This window comes from Passer domesticus, chromosome 10 (assembly GCF_036417665.1).
Source record: "Passer domesticus isolate bPasDom1 chromosome 10, bPasDom1.hap1, whole genome shotgun sequence".
Classification (NCBI taxonomy): domain Eukaryota; kingdom Metazoa; phylum Chordata; class Aves; order Passeriformes; family Passeridae; genus Passer; species Passer domesticus.
The window spans coordinates 23471919-23498364 of NC_087483.1; the positions used below are offsets into that span (position 1 = coordinate 23471919).

General features: G+C 37.6%; 2 protein-coding genes across 9 annotated transcripts; one reads left to right on the plus strand and one right to left on the minus strand.

The window, feature by feature from the left end:
- On the minus strand, positions 1-26192 carry DYNC1I2 (dynein cytoplasmic 1 intermediate chain 2). Of its 8 annotated transcripts, none has more exons than XM_064434457.1 (17): positions 26045-26192; positions 24020-24137; positions 22556-22670; positions 19215-19359; positions 15111-15170; positions 13812-13927; positions 7426-7515; positions 7034-7196; positions 6844-6943; positions 6214-6339; positions 5132-5278; positions 4699-4812; positions 4186-4319; positions 3041-3185; positions 2076-2216; positions 1335-1460; positions 1-653 (listed from the first exon to the last, which is right to left on the minus strand). In XM_064434457.1, exons 2-17 carry the CDS (start codon positions 24125-24127, stop codon positions 540-542), a joined length of 1944 nt encoding a protein of 647 aa, XP_064290527.1. In that variant the 5' UTR covers positions 24128-24137; positions 26045-26192; the 3' UTR covers positions 1-539. The 8 variants fall into 8 exon arrangements, with proteins under 8 accessions (XP_064290527.1, XP_064290519.1, XP_064290520.1 ...); XM_064434449.1 differs by lacking the exon at positions 26045-26192 and adding an exon at positions 25818-26020; XM_064434450.1 differs by lacking the exon at positions 26045-26192 and adding an exon at positions 25818-26018 and having other exon boundaries at positions 19215-19305.
- Positions 25358-26017, plus strand: ERICH2 (glutamate rich 2). Its single transcript, XM_064435570.1, has one exon. It carries the CDS (start codon positions 25358-25360, stop codon positions 26015-26017), a length of 660 nt encoding a protein of 219 aa, XP_064291640.1.
- Positions 26193-26446: the final 254 nt, after the last annotated feature.

The following is a 26446-nucleotide window of genomic DNA, read 5'->3' on the forward strand; positions in this document are numbered from 1 at the left end:
TAGTATTAAATATGTATTTCATTAATTCAGGTCTAATTATCACATAAGTTTGTAACTACAGACAAATTTTTATTCACATATATTACCCACTACCAGAGTCTGAGGCTTATCTATATATAAACAATGAAACTTGGAACATATGCATGCATATCATGGGTAATTTGAAGAGCTCAAAGTAAAGAATGCTTCAGAGATTTACTGCCTAATGAAGGTTAATCTGTAATACAGAAAGTTTTAGGAGTGAAACTTTTCCTTTTCAGAAAGATACTGTTTCAGATTGGACTTTACAGAAGCCAAGTAGCAAATTTATACCAGGTTAGTGTTTCAGCAAAAGAAGATCCCTGCAAAGTTAACTGTATTAAAAGTTACACAAATCCGAGAATGTACCTGTAATTAATATATAAAACAAAACAATGCAAGATCTGCTTTTCAGTGATCTTAATACGTTTCAAAGTCCATTGCTGAATCCATATATTCCTCCCTGTGCTGGGATTAGCAGTGCCACCCTGGGGTTGGCATCCAGTGATTCCCAGTGATTCCTAGGCCGGGATGCGGGTCGCAGCCTCCTCCTCCGCGTCCGCTCTGTTGGCGTTGATCTCCGCCAGCGTTCGGCCAAAGCGAGTCCACTCGTCCCCGCGGGGCACGGCGATTTGCTGTGACACACAGAGACTTACTGACACCTCCTGAGAAATACAGCTGGGCTCATTCTGAATGGCACAGTGCTTAAACAGGTTCAGAAGAGGTTCCCCTTCCAGATAAGTTTACCTTTATTTTAGTGTAACCATCAAAAGCTCTAACTAATAAAGAAGCAGAATTTGAGACTCCTGCACTGAAGTATAAAATGATATTATTATAAGCTTGTGCTATGTATCTCCACCTGAGAGACTGCCTTCAAAGGGAATGCTAATGCTATATGCTCATCCCATCCATTAGCCAGGTACTATGGCAGTACACATGCACGAGCAACTGCTTCTGTCTAAGAACAAAATCAAGGCTGCTCCACTGCAAAATTTTTTGTTTGTTACATCTCAAGCTAGGATCAGAATTCATATGTGCCACAGTTACACAAGATAAAATTTCTGTTAGAAAAAAACATTGATTTTTATTTCAGCAGACTAACAGTAAAGCTTTTTCTTTTTGACTGGATGACAGCATGCTAAAAAGTTATGCTAGAACACCTTAAATAAAACACTACTAGGAAATACTAATTCAAAAATACAAATTAAACCTAATTATTCTTCCTCTAATGACAGGAGAAAAAATGAAAAACAAGCTGCTAAATAAAGAAACTCAAGTGCTTGCAATATACTTTGCACAATGCATGACATACATACCTCTCCCACGTCATATATAACTATCTGTCCCTCTGAGTCACCTACAGCAATCTCTCTCCCAGAATGTGTCCATCTCACGCGGTTCAGAGCAGGATTGCCCTCCACAGTGATGCTTGCAGTGGGCACCTGCACCAATTTGAAACACATTACTAAAAATGCATCAGGCTGGCATATAATCCTACAACTTTCTTCTATATGTGGTTTTCAGATGGTGAAATTTAAGTACTAAGTATCTGTCCGGTTCCCCCTCTGATTTTCCTCCAGCAAACCTTGGAAAAGGTGAAGTTTATAACCCACATCAGAAAAGGAAACATTCAATTCACAAAGTTAGAAACAAATGGCACTTTCACTGCAGTATTACTGTGGCAACAGGAGCAGTGGTGGTGTGTGCTAACAGGCTTGTTCACACTGTTGAACTGCAGGCTGACAAGGTCTCAGGGTGGGAGGTCTATAATCACTTTTACAACATGGATCAGTGTTACACCAACAGACGTTTTGCTCTCTTGTTATAGGTAAAACAATTTAATTACTACTGTTATTCATTAAGAGGAGTCATTTGTAACCCTGTAATCAAAGAATGCTATCTACTACACAGCAACTACTGGAACGACAGAATATTTAAAAACAACAACAAAAAAGCTATGGTAAAAAAAACTCCACAAACTATGGTAAATACCCAACTATTTTTTAAGAGTACAAACATTTTTCCAGCTGCATTTAACAGTTAACCTGACTTCTCACCTCAGTATCATTGTTGAGATTCCACAGGTCAAGCCTGCCCATCCCATCCACACAGGCAAACAAGGCAGGGTGAGTTGGAGACCACATCACATCATAAACATAATCAGAATTGTCTTCAAAGGAGTAGAGAGGTTTGTTATTCTGCAAAGAAGCAAAGAGAACAATGCGATACCCAAACCCTACATTTCGAAATTATAAAACTAACAGGTAAAGCAAAATACAGAACTTCAACAGTATTACCAGCAATAAGTAAAAAGCAATTTGCATTTTGACTTGCTTAAAAAATGCCACTGCACAAATCAGCCAAAACCTAATGCTTTTTATTATTAAAGGTCTGCTTTCCAAACCATGCAGCCATTTTTCTGGCTGCTACTATAAAACAATCAAGAGCAAGCCAATTTTAAATTGTAAATTTAATGCTTTAAGAATCTTGACGATCAAGCCAATGATAATTCAGTGACTATTACACAGAGATTTTAACTGTGCTTCCTCTGCTTTGCATTCCTCAGGGCATCAGACTAACAGAGAAAAAAGTAATTCTGGCAATGGAAATGACAGATATTTCAATTGTGAGCCTCATCAAGTTTAATTGACATCAGTTTTGGTGCTGTCCCTTATTCCTCCACAAAATTGTAGCAAAACATTTGCCTTATGAACATATGAAGTAATTGACTTTATAACATGATTTACATTTGATTACATTGTAATAATTGTTGATAACAAAGGGCAAAATTTGAAATGAATGGATCAGAACTACACAAATGATGTGCAAGCTGAAAGCAAAGTTTTATGCTGTTAATCTTAGTTCTGCTCATCAGCTGTCTCCTCTTTGCAGAACTGCAGCTAAGAACCTCAGAACTTCACACAATTTGACTTGAGGCTTGTGAACTTCCTTAAGTAGCTTACACTATAGCACCACCTTGTGTCAAGGGCTATGAAGAAAACCACTGAACTATCTAAGTTACCTTCGTTGTCCAAAGCTTTACTGTCCAGTCAAAAGAAGAGGTGACAAAAAGATGTGAGAAGTCTACAGGTCCAACTGCTGCATGGCAGTTGATACCCGTGATTGGTCCCTGGTGTCCTTCAAACATCTCACTGATTCCAGCTTTGCTGTTTCAGAATATACAACCAAGGTTAATTCATTTGGAAACCAAACATCTGCAGACAGAGATAGCACTGAAATGCAATTTAAATACAGCCACAAGAAGATTATGCTGCCTTATATGGATGTTATCTCACTGCAAAAGGCTTCACCACAACAGGATCACAGAAGAACAGGCTTGAAAACAGACCTTAAGTTCAACTAACAGTAAAACATGTTGGTTTTCTACTAACTGTAAGTGCCAAAACATATCCTAGGGACATGAGACTCATTCAGGTACCAGACCACACATTTAACTACGTTGTCCTCCAAGCAGTAGCTACAACTTCAATTCATACAAAGAATAAAATCCAGACTCAGGAATAAGCATGAAACTCCTATTCAATTAAGAGAAGTTGCATATACTTTAAGGGCTTGAGGTTCAGACATAAACCAGTAACAATATATCCCTAATAGCCTCCTATCAGGGGTGATGAAAAAGGAGGGAAACAGATGGGAAGGATGTTACACAAAAGTGATACAATTTTGGCTATTTTGGAACTAAAAAAGCTGTGCAGCAAGGTGATGTGTATTTGAGATGAAACCTGGACACTCAATTGTATTTAAGAAAGCAATTGATAAGATACAGTCAGACAATTTCAAAATAGATTGAACAGCAGGAGAACAGCCAGCCAATTGAAGATCTGTGCGTGATGTTACTGTACAATTATCTACAAAACTGAAACGAAGTTTGGAATGTTCTGCTACAATTCAAATGAATAAAATCACAGTGACCTATGCTGTCCTCATCAACACAAACAATTCATAACACCAATTCAATATTCTAACAATTTCTGTTTTTAATGAAGCTCTTACTCAGGAAAAAGCGCACTGGAATTCAGAGAGAGATACTGTGAACTCCTTCAGTGCAAAGGAGAAAGTATGAACTTAAAACTGAGTGTAAAGCATGCAGCAACTCATCCTTTCACTATTTTTATTTCCTTTGAAGAATTAAAAGTTGGTATTCACCTGCCATGACGGCATGCAGTGTACACTGAGCCTTCTTCACTGCCAACAACGAAGTTGTTGACATCTCCAATAGGGAAAGACATGCAGGTAACAGCCACAGCCTTGGACTGTTTGTGAACCAGCTCCATGCTATCCTGTAGTGAAAGTATCAGCAACTTACTTCATAAAAAGAAATATTAACACCTACAAAATTTTTTAGATTTCACAACAGAAGCAGAAGGCTTTTCTTTTTATTTTACTTAGATACATTGGGCAGGAATAAGGAGGTTTCTTACTACATTTGTGTTCATCACTAATACAAGTACCCCAAAACTATACAAAAGAAACAACAGAAAATATTTTATTCTACAGGTGGGGAAATATTTTATCAAATATCAAGCCACCTGTGTTGGGAAAGTGTTGATTAATGTTTATGAGATCAACTGAATTTTTCATAAAATATTAATCTAGAATAGACATTATATATATATATATATATATATATATATATATATTTATCAGAAGTTATCTTACCTGTGGTTGGGAAAGCATATCCAAACTCCAAGAGCATATTTTCCCATCAGTTGAGATACTAATCAAATTATGAGCATTCTGGGTCCCAACAACATTTACACAGTACACTGGGTGCTAAGAAAAAAAATATTATCAGAAAATAATTTAGAAGTAATAACCAGTTTTGGTATAATTATTGTACAGTAAAATATACAACTTCACCATTTAACAAAGCACAAAAGATTGACCCCAATCAAAAGTACAAATTATACTCCCTTATATAACTGATACTTGTTTTTTCTGACACACTGATTTTCATGAATAGCCTGGTTCCTAAGTGTCAAAATATGGAATAAACATTTAAGCACTGCCAATCAAGTGCACTGGACAGGATTTCCTAGACATTGAACACATGTGAACAGGGCACAGCCCTTGAAGACGTTTCGCCTCGTACCGTGTGAGCAGCAGCTGACAGCGGTGTTCTCTGCACTGGGGTTCTCTTATTGCTGCGATTATCCCACAGCACTATCTGGCCCGAGTATGTGCCACCAACCACCAGGTTGGGATGAAATTTTGCAAATGTGGCTGACATCACTGCAGACTGAAAGGAAGGAAAACAAACAACAAAATACAGGAACGATCATTCAGTGACACTGTCTAAAACTAAAGGGAATGAGGCCAAATATCACAACAATTTCTTTGCCTAAATTTATTCAGTACATTATTTCACCATCCAATTACTTAAGGATTCACCACCCTTTGTAACCTCTCAACAGTCTTTTTGTTTCAATTTATAATTATAAAATGAAGTTTTCCTCCTCTTTTCTTTCATATGCATACATCTGTATTCCTCCTAGCATAGTTTATTAGCAAAGGAAGGCCCAGTAACACACAAGATTTTAATAATGTTTTGCCACATTCTGTAGTCATTACTTCTTCGAGAATGTAGAAATACATTTTGATATAACAGAGTTACTTTTGCAATCTGGGCTTTGACAGTAATGTGACAATGAGGTTAAATTTTGATTCAACTGTGTAATTTTCCAAAATGATAGGAAAAACGTGGATATCTTGGGCTTGGCATAATGGAAGAGATTTGCATGTTTTTATCTCTCAGAAAACTACTAGAAAACCTCCATCTGCCTTTTACTTGATGCATATGTTTCTAGTTTTTATCCTTGTTCCATTTCCTCAGACTGTCTTCATTTTATTCAGTAAAATTAGCTGTAGTATACAATCCCATTCAAGCCTCTTACGTACAAATCTTTGTGGTTCAACCATTACACAAGAAAGTTTTCCTGTTTTTTAAACCAAAAAAGTAAAGGAGATCTCAAACAAGACTGAATTCTGACTGATGTCAGAAATTCTGGAACAGTATAATATTTCTCAGCTGAAGTGTCTAGCTATTAACATCTGTTGGCAAATAAATGTGGTTAAACGAAATGCCAGCCCAATGAAATTATTATATTGACAAACATAACAAAGGTACTTGTCCAAATTCATCTACATAAAATCCCTCCCAATGCAGAATCATACCTGGCAGTGAAAGACATACTCTGGGGTAGTTTTCTTGTACTTCATATTCCATACAAGGGCCACCCCATCAGGCTCATGAGGTGCATCCTCATTGTTGTTGTAAGAGGCTACAAGTAATTCTGGATACTGCATGGTAAGTGAAAAAGACTCAAAGTAAGCAAGATGACTGGCTAATGGTCCAGACAATCCTAGAATCTTTCATTTATTTTGCCAAAATAGGGTTAAAAAACCACCTTGCACCATAAAGGCATGAAAAATTGTCAGTTAAAACTGCAATTGTTGCTAATTTAGCTCCAACATCAGCATTAACATACACTTTAGTCTTGTTCTCTCATCATAACTCTTAAGTCTAAAACCCATTTCTTTTAAGTGAGCTTTCTTTTCAGTGAAGCTGAGTTACCTCTACAAAGCAGTCCATAAACCAAAACCAACTTTCTTCACAATATGAACCTTTTGCTGCCTTTCACAAAAGATTAACAGCTCTGTCTACTTTTTACAAACCATGGAGCACATAAGAAGCACCTTTAGAAATACAGCCTGTATCAACTGTGCTTTTAGGGGAATCAAATGCACAGAACTACAACAACTTACAAAGTCAACTTTAAGTTTACGTTAAGCATTGTTTTTTACCTGAGATGACCAGTCCAGACAACTGACAACACGATGCTTTGACCAACGCTCATCAAAAAACTGCCTATTTAAGGACAGTTTTGCTCCTGCTTGAATCTCTCTACAAAGACAGTTAGGAGATATTAATCTTAGATACTTTTTCAATTAAAAGTATTGGAAATCACAGAAAAGTATTTAACGTTCACATTACCCTTCTTTGTCCTCTAAGTCTCTTCCACTGTAGTCAAAGAAAATGTTGATTTGCTCAGAAAGGGCTCTTTCAACAATCCTTGTGGAGTGGTCAAAAAAACTTAAAAATTCTTCAGAATGCAAAATTTGTTGCTTTTCTTCCTCTGTGAGTTCATGAGGGGCAGCTGAAAAAAATTTATACAGACATTTTCTGGACTGCACGCTTTCACCAATTATTTTCAAGAAAGAAAAACAGTATTTATCACGATTTTTAATAACTTTTGCATTCTATGTTTTGCTGGCTAATTAGTATTTAACAACAAAATTATTTTAAATTAATAGAACAAAAAGTTAAAACATGTATTGATGACTTTCTTTACAGCACTCAGAATGTTGAATTGAGATGAACTGTACCTTCTTCCTCCTCTTCTTTTTTTAATGTTTTTTCTTCTTCAGGTTCAACTAATGGTTTTGGTGCAACCACATCATCTTCCTCCTCCTCATCTAAGGAGAAACATTATGGTGAGATCATCAGTGTTTCTAAAGGGGAGCAGTAACATTCCATATGAATCTCAAATAAGCTGATGTAAAATGGTATCGTGTAGCTTAAAATGGTTGCATTTGTAAAATGCAGTCCCAAGGATAACATTATCATAAACCAAAATATCATTGGAACACTGTCTCCACCTGGGTATCCGTTGCACTGAGTTATGTAGTTGCATAAACTGAAATAAGAAAGGCAGGAAATTGTAAAGAATCCAAAGTGGAAATCTGTCTTACAGGCATTTATGATTCCACACAGAACCATGCAGTGGATGTGTGTTCTGTGTAACACACTGACACATTAATGCTGCGGAATAAAGAAAAATCAAATGTCTAAAATAGTCTACAGAGCAGCTGCTTACTTATGATCTGAAAGCATCAGTCTAATGGGCCTGCACATGGCATGAAGATGGCTTACATTAGCTTTCAGGTTGCTATTCTGAGAGGAAAATTTTGCTAAAGATAATAGCGGAGAGATTACATTTTTTCTGTCATTCTAGATGCAAGTCTCATTATATGTATCATGTTTGGCAATGAAAACTTTACAAGAAAATGTGTTTTCCCTAATTGCAATGAATAACATAAAATGTTAATGTTCAGGAATACTGACAAGGCTTACATCACTTTCTGCATTTCTACATTTTATTCTTTGAATACTGTGAGCCAGAAAATACCTTTAAATTACTCAGAATTGTGGGATATGCTGGCTTTTCTTCATCCACTTTCTAGAATAAGCTTCTGAAAAGACTTGTTTTTATTGGTTAAACAGCTACGTTATCTGCTTATAAGGGAATGGCAGCAGGAAACTGCTGCATGCCTCATCACAAGTAATGAGACAGTATTCAACAGGGACTAGGATTGTTTGTTGCAGCCATCTTCCTGACCCATGTTCAAAGTTATCTAACACAAAAAGTAAAAAAAAAGCAAAATCCACATGCATGCACAAAAAAAGAGTGAAAAAAAAAGGGGTGGTCAGGGGATGGGAACCAGCTGCCAAGCCATGGTCCCAGCAGCCAGGCCAGCTGACTAGATAGCAACAACCAGATGGTACTGCAAGGATTGTCTCTCTGCTATGAGGTGGCAATGGGATGGCACAACATTTTTCTGCCTGACTGCTTCCAATCATGTCTTTCCCCAATGGCAAGCCTGTGCAATTACCAGCACTCCAGGAGGTCTACAGACAAGCCTTTACCCTGCAAACAAAATACAGCTTGTAGGCCATACCAGCTGCCAAACCACACACATAGTGATAGGTTTAAAGAGGTCTGAAAATCTTTCTAACTCCATAGTATAGGCAATAAAAATATAACTGTACCTGCAGGAAAGAAAGCTTTAAATGACACTGTATAATGCACACAATAATACAAACTCCAACTTAATCAAAATGATAATGACGTATGCCAATCCTACATTACTTGAAATTGAGCGATTTTTATGTTCTGACAAGTTTACAGAACTAGGATAAATGGCATGAATGATTTCAATATATGCTCATACTTTTGAACCAAATGGTGAAGGTTAAAATCTTTCCTTTCAAGGGCCTCAATCAGCCACAAAGGAAAACAGTAATCACTGTCTTTTCAGCCAGCCCAACCGCATTTGTCAGCCCTTTCTCCGTCAATGCAGCCAGAGCAATCAACCTGCCAAACATTCAGAATGGAAAAACAATCTGAAAATACAGGGTATAATGCACCTGCCAGTGAAAATGGCCATTTCAAGAAAAGCTAGTGATCTCAGTGACCCTGCTGAGGAGGCGGTGGTGCAAAGGGGAAAGAACCCGTAAAAGAATTCTTAGTGATCTCCACTCTCTTGCACATTGACACTTCCTTACAAAGCATGCCAATTACAGCTTTTGTGCTACTTAAAAAAAATGAAAGCTTTTTTGGGCAAAATAATCACGCAAAGAAACAGAAAGACACTGCTCCTTTTTCGATGGATCCGCATGCACTGCGGACTGGTAACCTGAAAACTGTATAACCTGTGGCCATTTTAAAGAGAGAACTCTTACTGTCAAATAACTAGAGGTGTGAACAATGATTAATTAAAAAATGCAATATGAGTCAATACACGTGACTTTGAGAACAACACATACAGGATCATGTATTCAAATTATGGCCACTTGGATAAAAATCCCCCTCTTTTTTGCCCTGCCAATCAATCTTGCAGAATTAAATGATGCCTTCAAATTTAGAAATTTGGTTTTGGGTCACCCTGTATACATTATTCTAGCTTTGAAAGTCCCAAATTAGAAATTTCAGCCCAACCCCCCATTAGTCATACTACACTGATTCTAAGTACCATTTTCAGTGACAGGAGTCAAATTCTTGTCAAATGTAGATGGTCAACCCCTTAGTGCTATATGACCTTCTAATCTACATATTTTATTCAAAAGATCATATAGTTGATTGCTCCTGCCTTTTAATGTTTGAAACATAAATGGCATATATTATACAGAGCTCTAAATTCCTTCATAGTACTTTCACTGCATACAGCCAGCTGATACTACTGCATTTAAATGCAGGATACAGCATTTATTTTAATATTCTCAAAGTATCAGTCTTGAAACTGAACATGTCATCTCACTGATTTATCTGTAACTGCATAAATCTAAAACCTTCTCTCTAAAGAAGAGGCACATTCAAACTTTCTTATTAAGGGATCTGGAGAAAAAAAAAAAAAAACTAAAAAAAAAAAAATTCCCACATATACAAGTTCTTGACCTCAGTATCTAAAACTAGAATTCTTTCTATTCCAAACCCAGGATGCTTTCTCACAATTCACAAAAAAGGACCATTAAGGTGTTGGACTAAAAAAATGAGGTAAGAAATGTTTGTTTTAATTACTTTTCCTGTCTCTCTTTCATCTTGAATTTATTTAATAGCAGGACAGATGCCAGAATTTGCAAGGAATTAGCATAACAATAATACACTCCCCAGAAAACACTGAAACATTGGACATACTATTTCTGAAAAAGTTCCAGACTACTAAGTCAAGAACCCATGATATTGTCATGCACTGAATTTCTCTCAAGTCAGCTACCTGAATTTGAAACCTTAAGGGCACTCCATAACTGCATCCACCTTATTCACCATTGACTGTACCTACTGGCATTTTAAGCCACTTCAATTGTCAGTGTTCCAAATATTATTTCAGTTTTAAAAAAGGCTGCAAAACTTGGAAAAGTCACAGGGCCACGAGGACAGGAAATGGGACTCTATGTCACATCAACATACTGATGAATATTCATTGTAATATGCTAAGGGATTAACTCCTTGTTGTTTTTGACAGGCAATCAGGGGATCTAAGGTTACAAACTGAGCAGCAAAGTAACTGCTATTTTTATGCAATCTTTAATAGCAACAAATATCTTGCCAATGAATGCTAAAAACAGATTTAATGAAGCACCGAATTTTTACTTTGAGTTAACATCAAAATTGTGATGTATTTTGGCAAGACAGAAAGAAAAGCAGTGCTGTAAATTAGGCTGCACCTAGCAATAACACTGTAGAGTGTAGTTGCAGTTGTCTGAGTAATCTGTTGCTGTGGAGTAGGTTAATCAAAGTTAAATCACCTGTGAAATGGGTGGCTTTTGTTAAGCCGAATGTCTTCACATCAAGTTTCCTATCTGTACTTCTGTACATTTAAGGCGTGTACTAGATAATGCAGAATCACAGAATATTCTGAGTTGGAAGGGACCCACAACGATCATACATGAATATAAAATGGTCCATTATTTCTTTGAAAAATATTAAAATGCATAAATCCTGCATTCACTGTACCAACAGCCAAGAAGCAAATCCTATACATCTGATTTTTATTACTCTGCTTAATATTTTAATTCTCTGTCCTGGAGATATTAGCAGACAATTATTCCTCAAAGAGTGGAGTTAATGCACTAGTACTGTCTGCAGCCAGCTGTGATTCCACATGCACAGTATTGTATAGCAGCACTAAGCAGCAAGTACCCAGGTAGTCCTGGAAAGCCTTAACTGTGACAGCTGAACAAAATCATATTCCCCTATCACCCATCTTTCTTTGGATTGACTGATTTCTAGGAGAGATCCCAATTTTATTCTTTTATAATATATAAGAATCAATTTTCCTAAGGCAGTTTCTCAAATACTTTGAGGTCATAATAAATCAACATATTAGTATTGCAAAAAAATAATGGAAGTTCTGAGAACTGTTAGAACACCAAATGCCTTCATCTCCTAAGGAAGCTGCCACATTTCTAAATTAATTTAACTGTTACGTGAATCCAAAACAAGCATTTCCAAAGGCCTGGTTTTATTTGAGGACATGAAATCTCTCCTATTTAATTCACTTGGTATGTATTGCCACAAATATTTCCAGAACAACGAGGAATGGTTTTAATCTAAAACTAGTTTACTTCTACTGCCTATCTGTCCCACCAGGCAGCCTGGCTGTAGTTTGAATGTTTCTTAATTTAGCTTACAATGTAACTACATAACCAGTGCAGCACACAGAACCGGAACAAAGAGAACTATTTAATTTGGTGTTTTGCTGTGGGTTTGCTGGTTTTATTTTATGTGCTGTCCTCCCCCACCAAATCAGGCATTTGCAGAAGTGGACCTAAACAAGCAGAATAACAGCAGAGCATATCTAATAAAAAACTGCTTCTATTTTCCTTTTTCAAAAGCAGAGCTCCAGCAGCACTTTAAAATCTCAAAACATATTATGAAGGGTCCAGTTCACTTCACTTTATATGAAGCTATGAGCACTGAGCTAACCTAGCTCAGATGGAACTTGCTGCTGGATAAGGGAGCTACTGCAGGTGTAAGTTCAGTTGCAAGCTCCACTTTCAAGTGTACTTCACAAGGTTACTTTTGTTTACAGTATATGCACCCAGATAGGCACAACTCAGACTGTGAGACGAAATAAGAATCAATAAGATATCTTTTACAGAATTCAAATTTATCTAATTGCACCCATAAATTCAGCACATTTCTTTTCTCAGTTGTTTTAAAGAGTTTAAGATTTACCAAGAAAAATATCCAACCTAGTGACTCCTTTTTCGTATGTAGCATGATTTATTCTTTCTTTTTAAACCTATGTCAGATAGCATTGTAAAATGGGAACATAGAGCTTTATTATTAATGTATTCAGGAGGTCTTAAGATAAACCTTAAAAAGATCTCCAACACTGAAATTATGAAAAGACACCTGCGAATTTTGTGAAGCATATGAAATAAATATATTTTAAAAAATTATGATGGCTTTCAAGAAATCAGTATTTGTAAGGTGGAATGGATCATTGAGACAACTTTCTGGTAAATGCAGAAATAGAGATGCCCACTGTTCCACTCCACTACAGCAAACCTCAACTACAGCCTATCTACTGTGAAACTCATATCATACAATCCCAAGCAATTTCTACTGTCAGCAGGCAGCAGAAGTAGAACTCTTCAAGTACCTAAACTGTGATCTAAGTCTTCAGATTCCATGAACCTGACAGAGGGGAGGAAAAAGACCTGAGGGATTAGAGAAAGGAAATGCTGAGGGCATGGGAGAAATGAAAGCAGGAAAACGCCAAACACCTACCTGTGCAGGGCAACAGATAAAATGAAGAATAGAAAAGAAACACAGTTAAGAGAAAAATCATATCCTCTGGCTCACTGAATAATGAAGTTAGAAAGATATAACCTCGCATAAACACCCAAAAGTTCACATACCAAAGAGCAGGAAAATGCAAAATTATGAATGTAGAAGTTGCTAAAATTGCTAACATAGACACATAATCAAAGTCAGTCATATTAAACAACCAAGAGATTTTGTTGTAGAACTGCTGTAGTCACTCCATGTAGAAGGCCACTAGGTTGGTCAGGCAGGAGTTGCCCTCATTAAAGCCATGCCAGTTGCCTCAAATCACCTCCCTGTCCTCCATGTGCCAAGTTACGTGTGGATTCTTGAACATCATAAATGCAAAATATATCCCATTTATTTACCTGATGTCAGCTGATTAAGCAACTTGGTGTTAATCTGAACATATACCAGCAGTGTGAATGTACCACATATTAGTAGCAAGAGTGATGTCACAAGAGATGCAGAGCGACAGTAACAGTTATGCAAAACCTACAAAAATGCAGTAATAGAATTCATATAAACTATCTCGTACATCAACCTTCATTTACCTTACTAAGTTTCCAGACCACAAGTGCTAGTTCTAATTCAGCCAGTCATCATTATTATATTAAAACAGACAAAAAATAACTTTATAGTAAAAAATTAACCATTCACCTTCCTTGGGCTGAGTCATGACAGGTGTTTGTGTCTCCTTTGTGTAGGTAACAATTTCTCGAGGAGGAAAGTCAACTTGTGTAATTTTAGCCATTCCAAGTTTAACAGGTCCACGTCTAAAAATCAGAAAAAACCATTTAATTTTATAATTTCACATTTTGCTTAGAATAATACTCAAATCATTATATCACAGCACTGCTTAATCAAACTTAAATCCAGTGAAAACTTTGAACAAGTCACACAATTATGACTACTATTTTATCATCATTATTTAAAAGCAGCAACTGTATATACATCTGTGAGAAAAGGAAGATGTGCACATATAAATATCTGGATATAACCTATAGTTTAAAATTTTTGCTCTTTGTGCTTGACCAGAATACTGCCACATATATGACATCTGTATCATCAGGGGTACAGATCTACTCAGAAGTCATGCTTGTACAGCAACAGTTCTAGAATTATAAAGCTTGAAAACCAACTTAGTTATACTGAAGGAAAAAGCATTTCCTAGTCTTTTAACTTTGCTGCCCTTTTTTGTCCACCTCTAAGATACTACCTAGAATGCAGAACTGCCAGGCTGACCTGGAACTCACACTGACAAATAATTCAGCCATTATACTTCGTTTCAGAGCACAATACTGAAAAGCTCTGAGCTTTCTGACTTTAATGAAGGTAGATACAGCTAGCATCATACAACACATAATATATTCCAAAACCTACACAACATAAATTCAGGCATTGTAGCCTTCTGTAAAACCTAAGTGCAGTATGTACTGTAATAATACTGCAAGGATCCAACAATTTACCTATATCAGATTTAGTTTCTTATTATCCACTCCTCTCCTCTCATAAAAGCAGAAGAGTAACTCCTTTTGAAACGTTTTGGTGGGCAGAATCATAATTCTTAGCACACAATACAGATTTTAGTTGGTGCTTATAATGAGCTACAGTTTTTATAAACATATTGGTAAGAAAAGATAGGAGTTGCTCCGTTTTTAAATACAGTCATGCTAACCTTTTTATTTCAAATAAATGACTTCTTAAAGTTTATATTTTTCTCAAAGAAAGACTCAAAGAAAACAAAACTTGTGTTTATTGGAAATAAGCATCTACTGTATATTAAATTATATAAAAATTTTCCCAATGCAAGCAAACCATGCTAAGTCTAGGAACAGCAAATTTCTATTACTTACAAAATAGTTTCTTAACAACAACAACAAGTCTTAAAGGAAAAAATGCTCATACTTATTATCTATAAGCACATGAAAGAGGGAATATAAGAAATCTATGCAATACCCCAGATCGGAATCAGAGTGGAGCTGAAGAACTGATGGATCAGTATCCCAATGCAGCGTCCTGGTACCCCAGGTTGAACAATCATGCAGCATTAGCAAAAAAGGCCAGAGATTAGTGAAGCAAATATACACTATGAAATTCTAGAGTTACAGCAAGCTTATAGTTATTTTATTGTTCACAAGAAACAAGGCAATGCAACATCAGTTAAGAGAAATTCAGCAAACATTCAGTGCAATAAAACATGCAGTAAATACAAAAGTTAAGAAGCAAACAGAATTCAGAGCTATTAGCAAAGAACTAAATTATTTTAAAGGTTGAAAATTAAAGGTCTGCAAACAAATGCTGCCTTAATGAAAGGCAAATAAAAGTATTTTAAATACTGATAAGAACCACTCAAAACTTGAAATTTCTTTTAAAATATGTTCAGGTTTGTTCAAGTAATATGAAGACAGATTTGTTAACAAAATGTAAACTTGCCCAGAGCAGTAAATATGTGGAGGAAACTGTCATATTGGTAAAGGAAATGAGTCAAACACATAAGCCTTTTGGTAGTGGGGCAAAAAAAGCATTTCCACTGGGATAAAGAACTGCTAGAGTTTCCAAGATGTGACATTGCAGTAATTATGGGTTAAGCGCTGCCTTGGGCTTGTAAGTGTCATCCGAGTTAGAGCCAACTCCATCTAAGACACTTAAAATCTCTTATAAATTGTGGGCTTTATATTAATAATATGTTTCAAATTCACATGGAATAACAAACAGAATGGATCCATTTCAAGTTGTACTAGAAGAAATAGCAAGGGGGAAATCAATATTCCCTCTACCTTCATTTCTAGCCTTCATCCCCTCTTCTGAAATTTTCATGTAGTCTACTGGCTATCAGGTTTAGGCAGAATTTTAGAAACACACTTGTAAGAGATTAACAGATTAACCTGCTTGGTTTTTTCTGACATTCTCATATGTTATCTGCATTTTTAAAAATAATGTTTCTGAATAAAAAAAAATAAAGAATATGCAATATTTTACTATGATAAGTCAATAAAAGATAATTTTACGTTTTCATCCCATACATGGTAATTTTCTATTAACTAGGTGCAGAATTCCTAAAGTTAACATTGATCTGAAAAATATATACGCAATGCTGTAAAAGCTCATATATATGGGTGTGCCAAGCACTACCTTGTTCTAGTGGAAAGTGTGCATTAGGACTATTAATCATAACTTAATTAGGAATTACAAATCCACCATCTTCATATACAGCCAGTCAACTGCATCCCCAGCAGCAGATTAATACCCAAATCTCCAAAATCTTTTCATATCTTTTGTGCATTAGAGAACACATCATTTTAGCCTAAAGTTAATTATGTGGAGCATACTTATTCATTAGATCTCTGCTATCTTTTTTGACCAAAGAGATTTAAGCTTAAGTGTTTAATTTGGTCCATGAGACTTGAGGCTGGGTATTGCTTATATGTTGTACAACCATGAGCAAAACCAAAACACCATTCATGTTGCAAAGAATACCTTAGCTTCAGATACAGATGCTGCATCACCACAATACCTGTCCAATATTTTCTCAACTTTTCAATCGTTTTTGAGAGGAACTTGGGGGAAAGGCTATAAACATAAAATGCTCCAACTTCTGCACCTGTTTAAGATTTAGCCCTTAATGAGGTAGCTTTCCTGCTTTCAAAGCATTATTTTAATTTTCAAAAGCTGCTTCACTGGGACCAGGGAGAGTCCTTTAAAACAGTTGAAACTAACAAGTAGTACAGGAGATAGAGTTAACTACTTCTCCGAGATACTCTTTTAAAATAAAGGTAACATTCTAAGGTGAAATCCACCTTTATATATATGTACCAAAATGATGCAAAATACTGTTTTTGTTTTCCAGTTTGTTTTGCCTTCAGTCAAATGAATTTATCTACAAGCTTCAGTGAACAAATTTCCCGTTCTTCCACAAATGTCCAGGTTTCTCTGTATTCAGGTACTTTCCTAACAATTCCTATATAGCTAAAAATATTTTCTGTTTTTAAACTAATTCTATGAAGCATTCACCAGCCTAAAAGTAAACCAGCTGTATTTTTTTGACTGCAGGACTTGCACTCTTGACTGAGGAAAAAAGAGAAAGAACCAGAATCAAACTAGGAAACAAAACTCTTTACTAATGACAATAAAGCAAGACAGATGGAAGTAATAACAGGAGCACAGTCTGAACACTGCTTTACTACTTACTAAAAGAGTTACTGACAAGATTCAGCATCACTGAAGAGGTGATGAGATATATTTATAATGTATCTCATATCAGTAGGAGTCACCTATGAAATGCCACGTGTAACACCAAGGGATACAATACAGTCCAACTTTCATGTTCAAAAGGAATGAACTTGTACTAATAAACCAGGATGTGGACACCCATTACTGGGGGAAGGGAAGAATCCACTGGTGGGAGAACAAGCAAGGGGACTCCAACAGGGACTCCATAATGCCTTCAATTTAGTTGTACATTCACACCTCCATGCCGTAAAGATCACAATCCTAAGACAGATTTTGGTTTAAAGTTTGAAAATGCATGAAGCTTTTGAGACTCAAGATATGGGTTTTCTTAAGGCTTCATAAGAAAATGCATACATACACTATTGCATTACTATGTTTGAGAACACACAATCAGAGTGCAGTGCACCAATGAGGTAGAAATAAATGCAGTACACAACGTGGCATTCCATTCCAGGTATGTGGCCCATGCATATGGTTTCATATTGTATTTAAATTAGGTGTGAATGGAAAGAACATATTTTCTTTTAAAATGTCATCATCAAATACTTGGTTTTTTTTCTTCTACTGAACATAAATACATATAAAAACATATTTTTTGAAGACAATTTAATAAGCAATAAACAACAATTTAAGATAATTAGAATTTGCTTGCCACTCAATTAAGGAATGATTATATTGGTTAATTAACACAACAGGCAAACAAGATCATACCTGAGCACTCTTAACAAAAAGTTTGGGTTCAAATCTGCTGCCTGATGTATTCTCTGTTTTAACTGAACGATTTCTATTTAGAAGTAGGCACCATGTAACCTTTGTTCAGGTCATTAGTCTCTTGAATATTTTCAGATTAAGATGCATATAGTTATTTATGCATAATCCATATGCATACAAGATGTTACTGCAGTCTTTTTATAAGATATTTCAAAGTAGTCCAAACTTTGACTCCTTTTCAAAAACTACTACTCATACAACAACAGTGACTGATAACTGCTGCAGTTACTGTGCTTTAACTAAACTTCAGCCACCATGTATACTTCCTAAATTTCAAGTACATAAACTTCAGTTGCTGAGAATATCTTACCAATATTAATAGGCAGCTACTGCTCCTGTTTGCAGACTCTGCATGGGAAACAGTAGAAATACCCTTTGGAAGTAGTGTTTTCCTGCCTTATCACTGTTATATCACCACTTAAAATGTTTAAGAGAAATATTTATCTGACTCTTCTTTAGAGCAGCATGTCTCAAACCACCATGCTCAAAGAAATGGTCAAACAAGTATGACAAGTACTGGCACTGAAAAAAGACCAAAACAACAGTGGCTGTACTAAGATGAAGTTGTTTTGATAAAATAAAAGATTGCACGGGCTGAAGTTGCACTACACAGATGAAGTAAAACAATGAGAAATATGGTTCTGAGTAAGGGAAAAATAAATCAGAAGTAATGCAAAGTTTGTAGACAGTACCTTTTATTAGATCAACTAGGTATGGGAAAAAGCAAATAATCTATCATCCATACCCATCCTCTTTTAAAAAAACTGTTAAGAGTGCAGAAGTTAGACTTTCTGAGTTTGTTATTGTCCCAAGACACTAATTTTACTTCAAACTTGCAAGTTTAAACAACTTCACATTAATGCTGGCAACTGCAAATCAAGAAGTGTAGTTGCATTTCAAATTTTAAAGTAAAGTACTTCTGCAAAACAGTTTTTGACAGATTCAACACTGTAACCTCATAGTATTATAATCAAATAATTAACCATGATTTTCTTCTAAAGCTTAATTATTCAGAACACAGGTACTGAGCAAAGGAACACGACAAGGAAAGCGACATACCTGGATCCAACAGCACCATCCCCCGAGTCCTGGCTCCCAGCCTCGCTTGGCGTACTCACGGATTTGGAGGACGGAGAGGTAGGAGGAGGGACTAAATAGTGAAACAGACAGGTATCCGCTGTTACTACTCGCAGAGGGTGCACAGCTTAGGATGTTTGCAAATTAATTAAAAATGAAGTATTAAAAAAAAAGTGATGGCGAACAAAAAAAAAACATGGATGAAAATGAACAGTAGAAAGAGAGGGGAAAAGACAATGTTAACAATTCATGCTGGATTTTCATGCAATTGTTTGGCATTTATGCATCTGGAGCATACAAAAAGACATGGAGGGGAAGAAAATGAGTTGAAAAAATATTTTTAAACTGAACTTTTGACAAATGATGACACTGATTTTCAAAGGGTAATTTCCACTGACTCATGTTGCTTAAACATAGGAAAGATAGTTGCTAATACAGCTCTGACATTAGTCTTTCTTAAAGATTAGACAATGAATGTGTTTAACTGGCAATGTTATTTCAAAATATATAATCACCAAATTGTGGACCAGAAAAGTGGCTGTGTCATACAGCATTCTGTTATTTTTGTTCTGAGTTGAATCAAATCAACATAAATCTTGTGTATTACAAAGTTTCTAGTATTAGGTCTTGAGAATGACTCTTTTTTTTTGCTTGACAGTAAGCAGTCTAGTACCACTGTATTTAAACTTCTCAAGTGTCAATTCTTTTCCTGCTAGCAGATGAAGACTGCACTTACCACTTGAAAAGTAACACTCTTTCTGGAAGTGATATATAGTGAATTATATAATGCAATCTGATACAAATACAAAGCTACTTAAGTATTTCTTTCAAATTTGTTTTTTAGAAATTATAATTTTTTAATGAAACTTAGGGTTTAATCAGAAGAATTAGGGATGTTTTGGAGGTCCTTATATGCTTCATTTTTCAGCAATATGTAAAGCATTTAGTGCTTAGCAACCCTTAAAAACCCCTTTAATCAAATGAACACAAATTATTTATGTAAACTGCTGCCTACTCTGTCAACAGTTAAGCATGGGAGAACTCTGAATTTAGGTCTGCAAGGTTTCTACAGAATTTCTTGAAATCACAAGTATATTGTGAATGCTAAAGAATTTTTCTACCTCATCTCAAAACAAAGCCATGGTTCTGATTTACAAAAATTCTCCCTTAATTTCACCAAAGTAACAGTGAATTCTTCAATTTACTAAAATTTCATTCCTCCTAGTGGAGAGACCTTTTCTCTAGGTCTTGAGTTGTATTTCATAAATTCATACACACACATTTAGACTTATATAACTGGGGGTATGTAAGAATATATAAATTCGTGAACTCATCCCTGCAGGTACCGGGTGATCTCCAGCAGAGGAGCTGCCCGCAGGCCTTTGCTTTGCCATCCGTGTGCATTTTCAGGGCAGGGTGAGCCACTCGCAGGGCTCAGCGCTGGTGCTGCAGCGCTCTCTTGTGGGGACAGCGACTCGGGAAACCCTGCCCCAAACCGAGGGCAGCCCCACTGAAGGACCAACAGGCTCACGAAAAGAGCAGATGGAATTTCACCTACCCCAGAGGATTCAACTGTAAAATCTTTTTGAAAATTATTCAGGTTCACTGACCGAAGGCTTCTTTTACAGTAAGTATGGTAGATATGATATGGTAGATATCAAAACATACTAACACTGATACAGTTCACTCTCGAGCAGTTAACAGCATAGGAATTGCCTCAGGAATTAACACAATTTTCTAGGAAATAATCTAATGTCAAGCAACGCCCCTCCACTGATAGTGTGAGCACAAGCTACCTCAGCTGCACACCAATCAGCTCAGCCACGAGTTAGCATCAGTTCAGGCATACAATCCCTGTACCTGCTGCCATCCAGTCAGCAGAAAAGGAGCTTGAGCCCTTGGCATGCCAACTGCAGGCAGCAAGTAGGACATTTTAACTCAAGGATCCATATCAGACCTGGTTATCTCGAAAGGAGACAGACTGAATGCCCTGCATACACTGAAGGGTGTGATTAAGTAGCAGCTCAGTGGAATTAAACACAACATGCAGGGGTGTGCCCCACTCTTGCATGTCAGCACCTCTCAGTTTTTGATTAACACCTACTCTGATCATGTACATTAACCTGCTTTGAGCAATGGCCATTCTGTGGCTTTCAGATTCTCTGCCAGCTGTGAAAAAAAACCAACAACCACATACATTCCTACAAAAATTTCATCAACTGCCTTAGCACAGTATCATGCAAGGGAAGTGTTCAACTGTTAGTCTAGCAAAGAAAATCTGTAGCAGGTCAGAAATGATTTCTTAAACAGCTGCACACTGGTACTAACACAGCCAAATAGAGTCTCTCAACTATTAAATTACCAAAATGGTAATTTACTGGTAAATTACCAGTTTGAATTACCAAAAATGACTGCTGGGGCTGCAGGAATCTGAGCAGCTATAATGCTGTTCGCTTTTGAACACTTGAGTATTCCACAAAAGCAATTATAAAAGTATAATTGCAGCTATATCTGTAAGAAATTATTACTATTTTATTTACAAACCCAGTTGAATAGAGCCTCACCAAGAAGCCAAAGTGATAAGCTTTAAACCCCTTTGATTTCAGAGTTGGAGACAAAAAGCAGAGTTGCATTATCATATTCCTTGCTTTCATCTTCCATAGGGATGTGCCTAAGGCAAAAAGCAAGAGCCAATATGCTAACACATCCAAGAGCTGCACAGGCACCAATCATCACCCTTGGAAGCTAATTTTTATACTTAGTGTTGCTATTGCTCCATCAAAATCAATCAGGTATTTGAGATAAGAAAAACTAGGGTGTAACAGATGTGGAGAGGAAACAAGCTAACTCCACACAAAAATATCAGCATTAAAATTTGGCATTGTGGAAAAGAGTAAGGAAAAAAATACAGGAGAATAATGAGCATGAAAAACAGGAGGGAAAAAGAAAATGCATACATGATATTTTAACTAATATACTTCACATAATCCACTAAGTGTAAATGGTGTTATTTTACAAAATAATGTTATGTAATATGTACTGAAGCAAATCATTTGACATTTATAACAGAACATGAAGGACAAAATAGTATAAAACCCAGACATATATAACCCCCAAAAAAGTGTCCAGAGAATTATTATGTTAGTTACATAAATACCTCAATCTTAACCAAAAAAAAAACAAAACCAAAAACCAAACCCAAAAAAACACCACCACAAAAAAACCCCAAAACAACACAAGGCCCCAAAAACCACTTCACCTAAAAAACAGACTAAACAAAAATCTCCCAAACATTTACTTCAAACAAACAGTAACATTCCTACCAACAGGAGACTCGGGTGTCAACCCCATGCTCTGAAGCAATGCTTCTGCTTCTCTTCTCTTCTTTTCAAGATCAGATTCTTCTTGTACTGGAAGAACATCTTTCTTCTGGTCAGTCTAAAAATTATTTAATAATTAAGTTACAGCTTTTAACCTTTCATTTATTTTGATACCACACAGGGTGGTAATACTGAAACCTATCAAGTATATTAGATATTCAATTTCAATAATTCCGATGGTTCTTTTTGTAGATAAAATGAACAGAGAGGAATAACAATGTTCCAAAGCTTTGGTACTGTCTTCAAAGGACATATATAAACATGCAAAAAGTGTCTGTGTATTTGCCAAAACAACTAACACTTCATAAAATTGAGTACCTTTTTTTACACCAATCCTAAGCACTGTAAAATGCAAATAATGACAAAAACATCCTGTACCTGGGTGTAAAAGTATTTTAGAGATAGTCATGTGGTTCCTATTTTAAAATTACAATAACTGTGTCAAAGAAAAGTAGTTTTCTTTGTGTTATCTGCTAGATATAACAGGATAGGTGTAAAAAAATACACCCCCACCCTCTTTCATTTAAAATAGGGCAAGCCCTATTGCAAAAGATGCTGAACACTCTGTATCCTTCTACTCTTAGTTAGCTGCTTTTTTAAAAAAGCAGTTCTGGCAATACACTGCTCCAAGGTCATTAGGACATAATTTGAGCTATTTCTTTCTCCTTTTTGTCTGAATCATGTGGTTGGCAGCTGTGCAGCCTTCAGTCATATGCTGATTTAGAACACCAACTAGATCAAAACCAAAACACAGAGAAGTAATGAAAAAGTACCCAAAACATACCAGTAAAAGTTTCTTTTATGAGATACAATTTGCATTCAGGAGAAACAGTAATCTGTCACTGATTGTCACATACTCCAGCAGCCAGAAATCCAGAAGACTGTTAACAAACTAAATGTAACACACAAGCACCACATACATCCTGAGTGCTGCTCATTTCAAAATTCAGCCTGTAGACAGGCCAAAGAGCAGAACATTGTTTGTACAATGATAATACTGACAGTCAGATAATTCCTACAGACATCTTCAGAACCATACTTCAGAAATGAGCTCTTTACACTACACCTATCACAAGTCATTAAGCAGAGCTTTCAGGCAATGGATCAGAGTGATGTGATTCATGATGTCACATGCACAGAGACAGTTCTAGAAATCTGAACTTTATGCTAGTGCAAGAAACTAATTTTTAATTTTTTTTTAATCCAGCTTATCATACAGACAGTTGAAAAGAAAACAGTAGGTGTTTACATTATTAGAAAATGAAAGTGCTATATTTATATTAGCACCAATCATTAAACAATCACTTCCTGAACAGGACACAGAAAATGACTGATAGATTATGTGAACCTACTCTTTCAATTTTGGGCAAGTAACACATGCAAGTCAAAGTGAAAATTATTTCTTACTTCTTTCTTCTTTCTTTCTTCCTCCTTTCTCTTCTTCTCCTCTCTGATTTGAGCTAATCGTTGCTTCTTGCGCTCCAACTCCGCCTTCAGCTCGCTTTTGTCAGACATGGCTGAAACACTGATCAACAGAAATCATGTCACTCTTTGGCTTTTGTTTTGTTTAGGTGTTGTTTTGGTTTTTTTATATTTTTTTTAGATAGCAGCTTTTCTTTCCAAAAGCCATCTGCAAAGAAATTACCCTAGCTTATTGCCAGAACCAGCTCACCAGAAGCCTGAGTCAATAATAATTGAAAAAACCCACATTCCTATTTCTAGTTTTCTTTCACTTAACACATTCTCAATACTAAAGTGATTGATTTAAAACAGATAGAACCATGATATGATGACACCATCCATTTCTAAGGTAGGTCTGATGCTCTGTGAAGGAACTACTTTGAAAGAAGCCTTAGGCACTGAAGATGTGAGTATGTGATCTTGCCATAAGATTTTTGCAGCTACAAAACCACTTGCAAGACTGAAAAAAGCAAGAAAAGCAGCAAGCCAATATTTTTCTTTCATTTTTTCAACTCAACAGCTAAATATTGGCATGCTATGACTTAACAGTAAGTATACAGACCATTCTATGATTCAAACTTTCTACAGACCACTATATGATTCAAAGTAAAGATTTATTAAAGCATTTAGTAGGATTACTATAAATGATAAAGAAAACTGTAAAACATAGGCATTATAATTTGTTTTTCAAAACTCTTACACTGTTAATAAATTGGTGGATCATTTAAAGACAAAAATGCTACAAAAAGTTGTGCTATGTAACTAACTCAAATACAGACAAGAAGGTCAACAACAAAAGGTGGAAACCCTGTAAGTTTAGAACTTCACAAAGATTCAGAACACAGGTAAGAAAAACTGGATGAAAGGGCTAGGTGAAAGAGAGCTTAATTTTACTGTTTTTAAGTAAAATCAAGTCAGCAAAGAAAATGCACAAGTGGTCCTACAACAAATGAGACAATTATAAATGCTTTTACAGTAAGTTTGACAATAAGGATACAATATTCAGCGTTAGTAATGTGACTATGTGCCAATTCAAAATAAAGAACACTTGCAAATGTTTGCATAGCACAGCTAAGCACAGAAAGGGATGCAAAATGTTGCAAGCCTCATACATCTAACTTCACATCTTAGCAATACGTATGCCGGAGTCAGTGTGTGTATTCCTTCATGTCGCCTGTTAGCACTAAGTTAGCCAATAAATAAATAAATAAATAAATAACCTACAGTCAGCATTTTCAAATGGCACTCCCTTTAAAGAGCGCTAGGAAAGCGCGCTGTCACACCATGGACTGCCGGCCCGGGGAGGCGAAGCAGCACAGACCGAGCGCAGACCCAGCGCAGACCGAGCGCAGACCCAGCGCAGACCGAGCGCAGCCGAGGGAAGGGGAGCGCACCCCGCCGGCTGGAGATGCCCGCGCCACGAACCTGCTGCGGCCTGAACGGAAGCCCCCACCCGAGTCCCGCCTGGCCGAGCGCCCGGCAGCCCGGACAGCGCCGCCCCACGCCCCGCGGCCCGGGAGAAGGCGGCACTCCCGGCCCCTGCACCCAGCGAGCCCCGCCCGGCTGCCACAGCCCCCGCTGCTCGGGGCGAGGCCGAAGGACGGCGCGTTCCCACCGGGCGGCAGCAGCGCTGGGCGCGGCTCGGCCCCTGCGCCCCCGCCCGCGGCTCCTCCCGCCGCTCCTCCCGCCGCTCGGCCCCTGCGCACCTGCCCGCCGCTCCTCCCGCCGCTCGGCCCCTGCGCACCTGCCCGCCGCTCCTCCCGCGGCTCCTGCCCCGCTCTCGCCACCCTCGCCCCGCGCCCCTTCCGCCGCCGCACAAAGGCGCCGACAGCTGGCAGGCGGCTGCCGACGGCAGACGCCGAGGGTCAAACCAGCTTCGAAGGCGTTGCGGAATGCGCGGAAATCTACGGGAACTGCAGAAGGACACTGAGATCTGTGCAATAAAACACCCAATGCCCCACTCATCCGCACCGTAAGGGCCGGCAGTCGGAAAAGAATTATACACGGAGAACGAGCGCGAAGCGACACAAGAACAGGGCGGTTCCCGAGTCCCGGCGCCACACCCCTCCCGCTGGTCCCTGGCGAGCGAAGCCAGCTGGAGAACAACGACACCCAGCATGCAGCGCGCACCGCTGGATGGATCTCGTCGCCGGCGCTCCCCGGGCGTGGCCGCGCGTTGCATGATGGGACTCGTAGTCTTTCGGAGTGGGGACGCTCTAGCAGCCTGTGCTCGGTGCCCGCAGGGCGCGGGGAGCGAGCGCCTCCTCCTGCCGTGGAGCGCGTGCGCGCATGCGCGCCGTGCCCCGGTTCGCTGATGGCGGGAGCGCATCGAGCTCCCCTCACGGACGGCTCGGCAGCGGCCGGGCGGGGCAG

Coding starts and splice junctions, on each gene's coding strand:
- ERICH2 (XM_064435570.1), top strand. CDS start 25,358: ATGGACTGCCGGCCCGGGGAGGCGAAGCAGCACAGACCGAGCGCAGAC.
- DYNC1I2 (XM_064434457.1), bottom strand. CDS start 24,127: ATGTCTGACAAAAGCGAGCTGAAGGCGGAGTTGGAGCGCAAGAAGCAA. Junction 7,197..7,425: donor AAAAGAAGAGGAGGAAGAAG/GTACAGTTCATC, acceptor AATTTTTTTCAG/CTGCCCCTCATGAACTCACA. Junction 1,461..2,075: donor ATCTCAACAATGATACTGAG/GTGAGAAGTCAG, acceptor AAATTGGTGCAG/GTGCCCACTGCAAGCATCAC.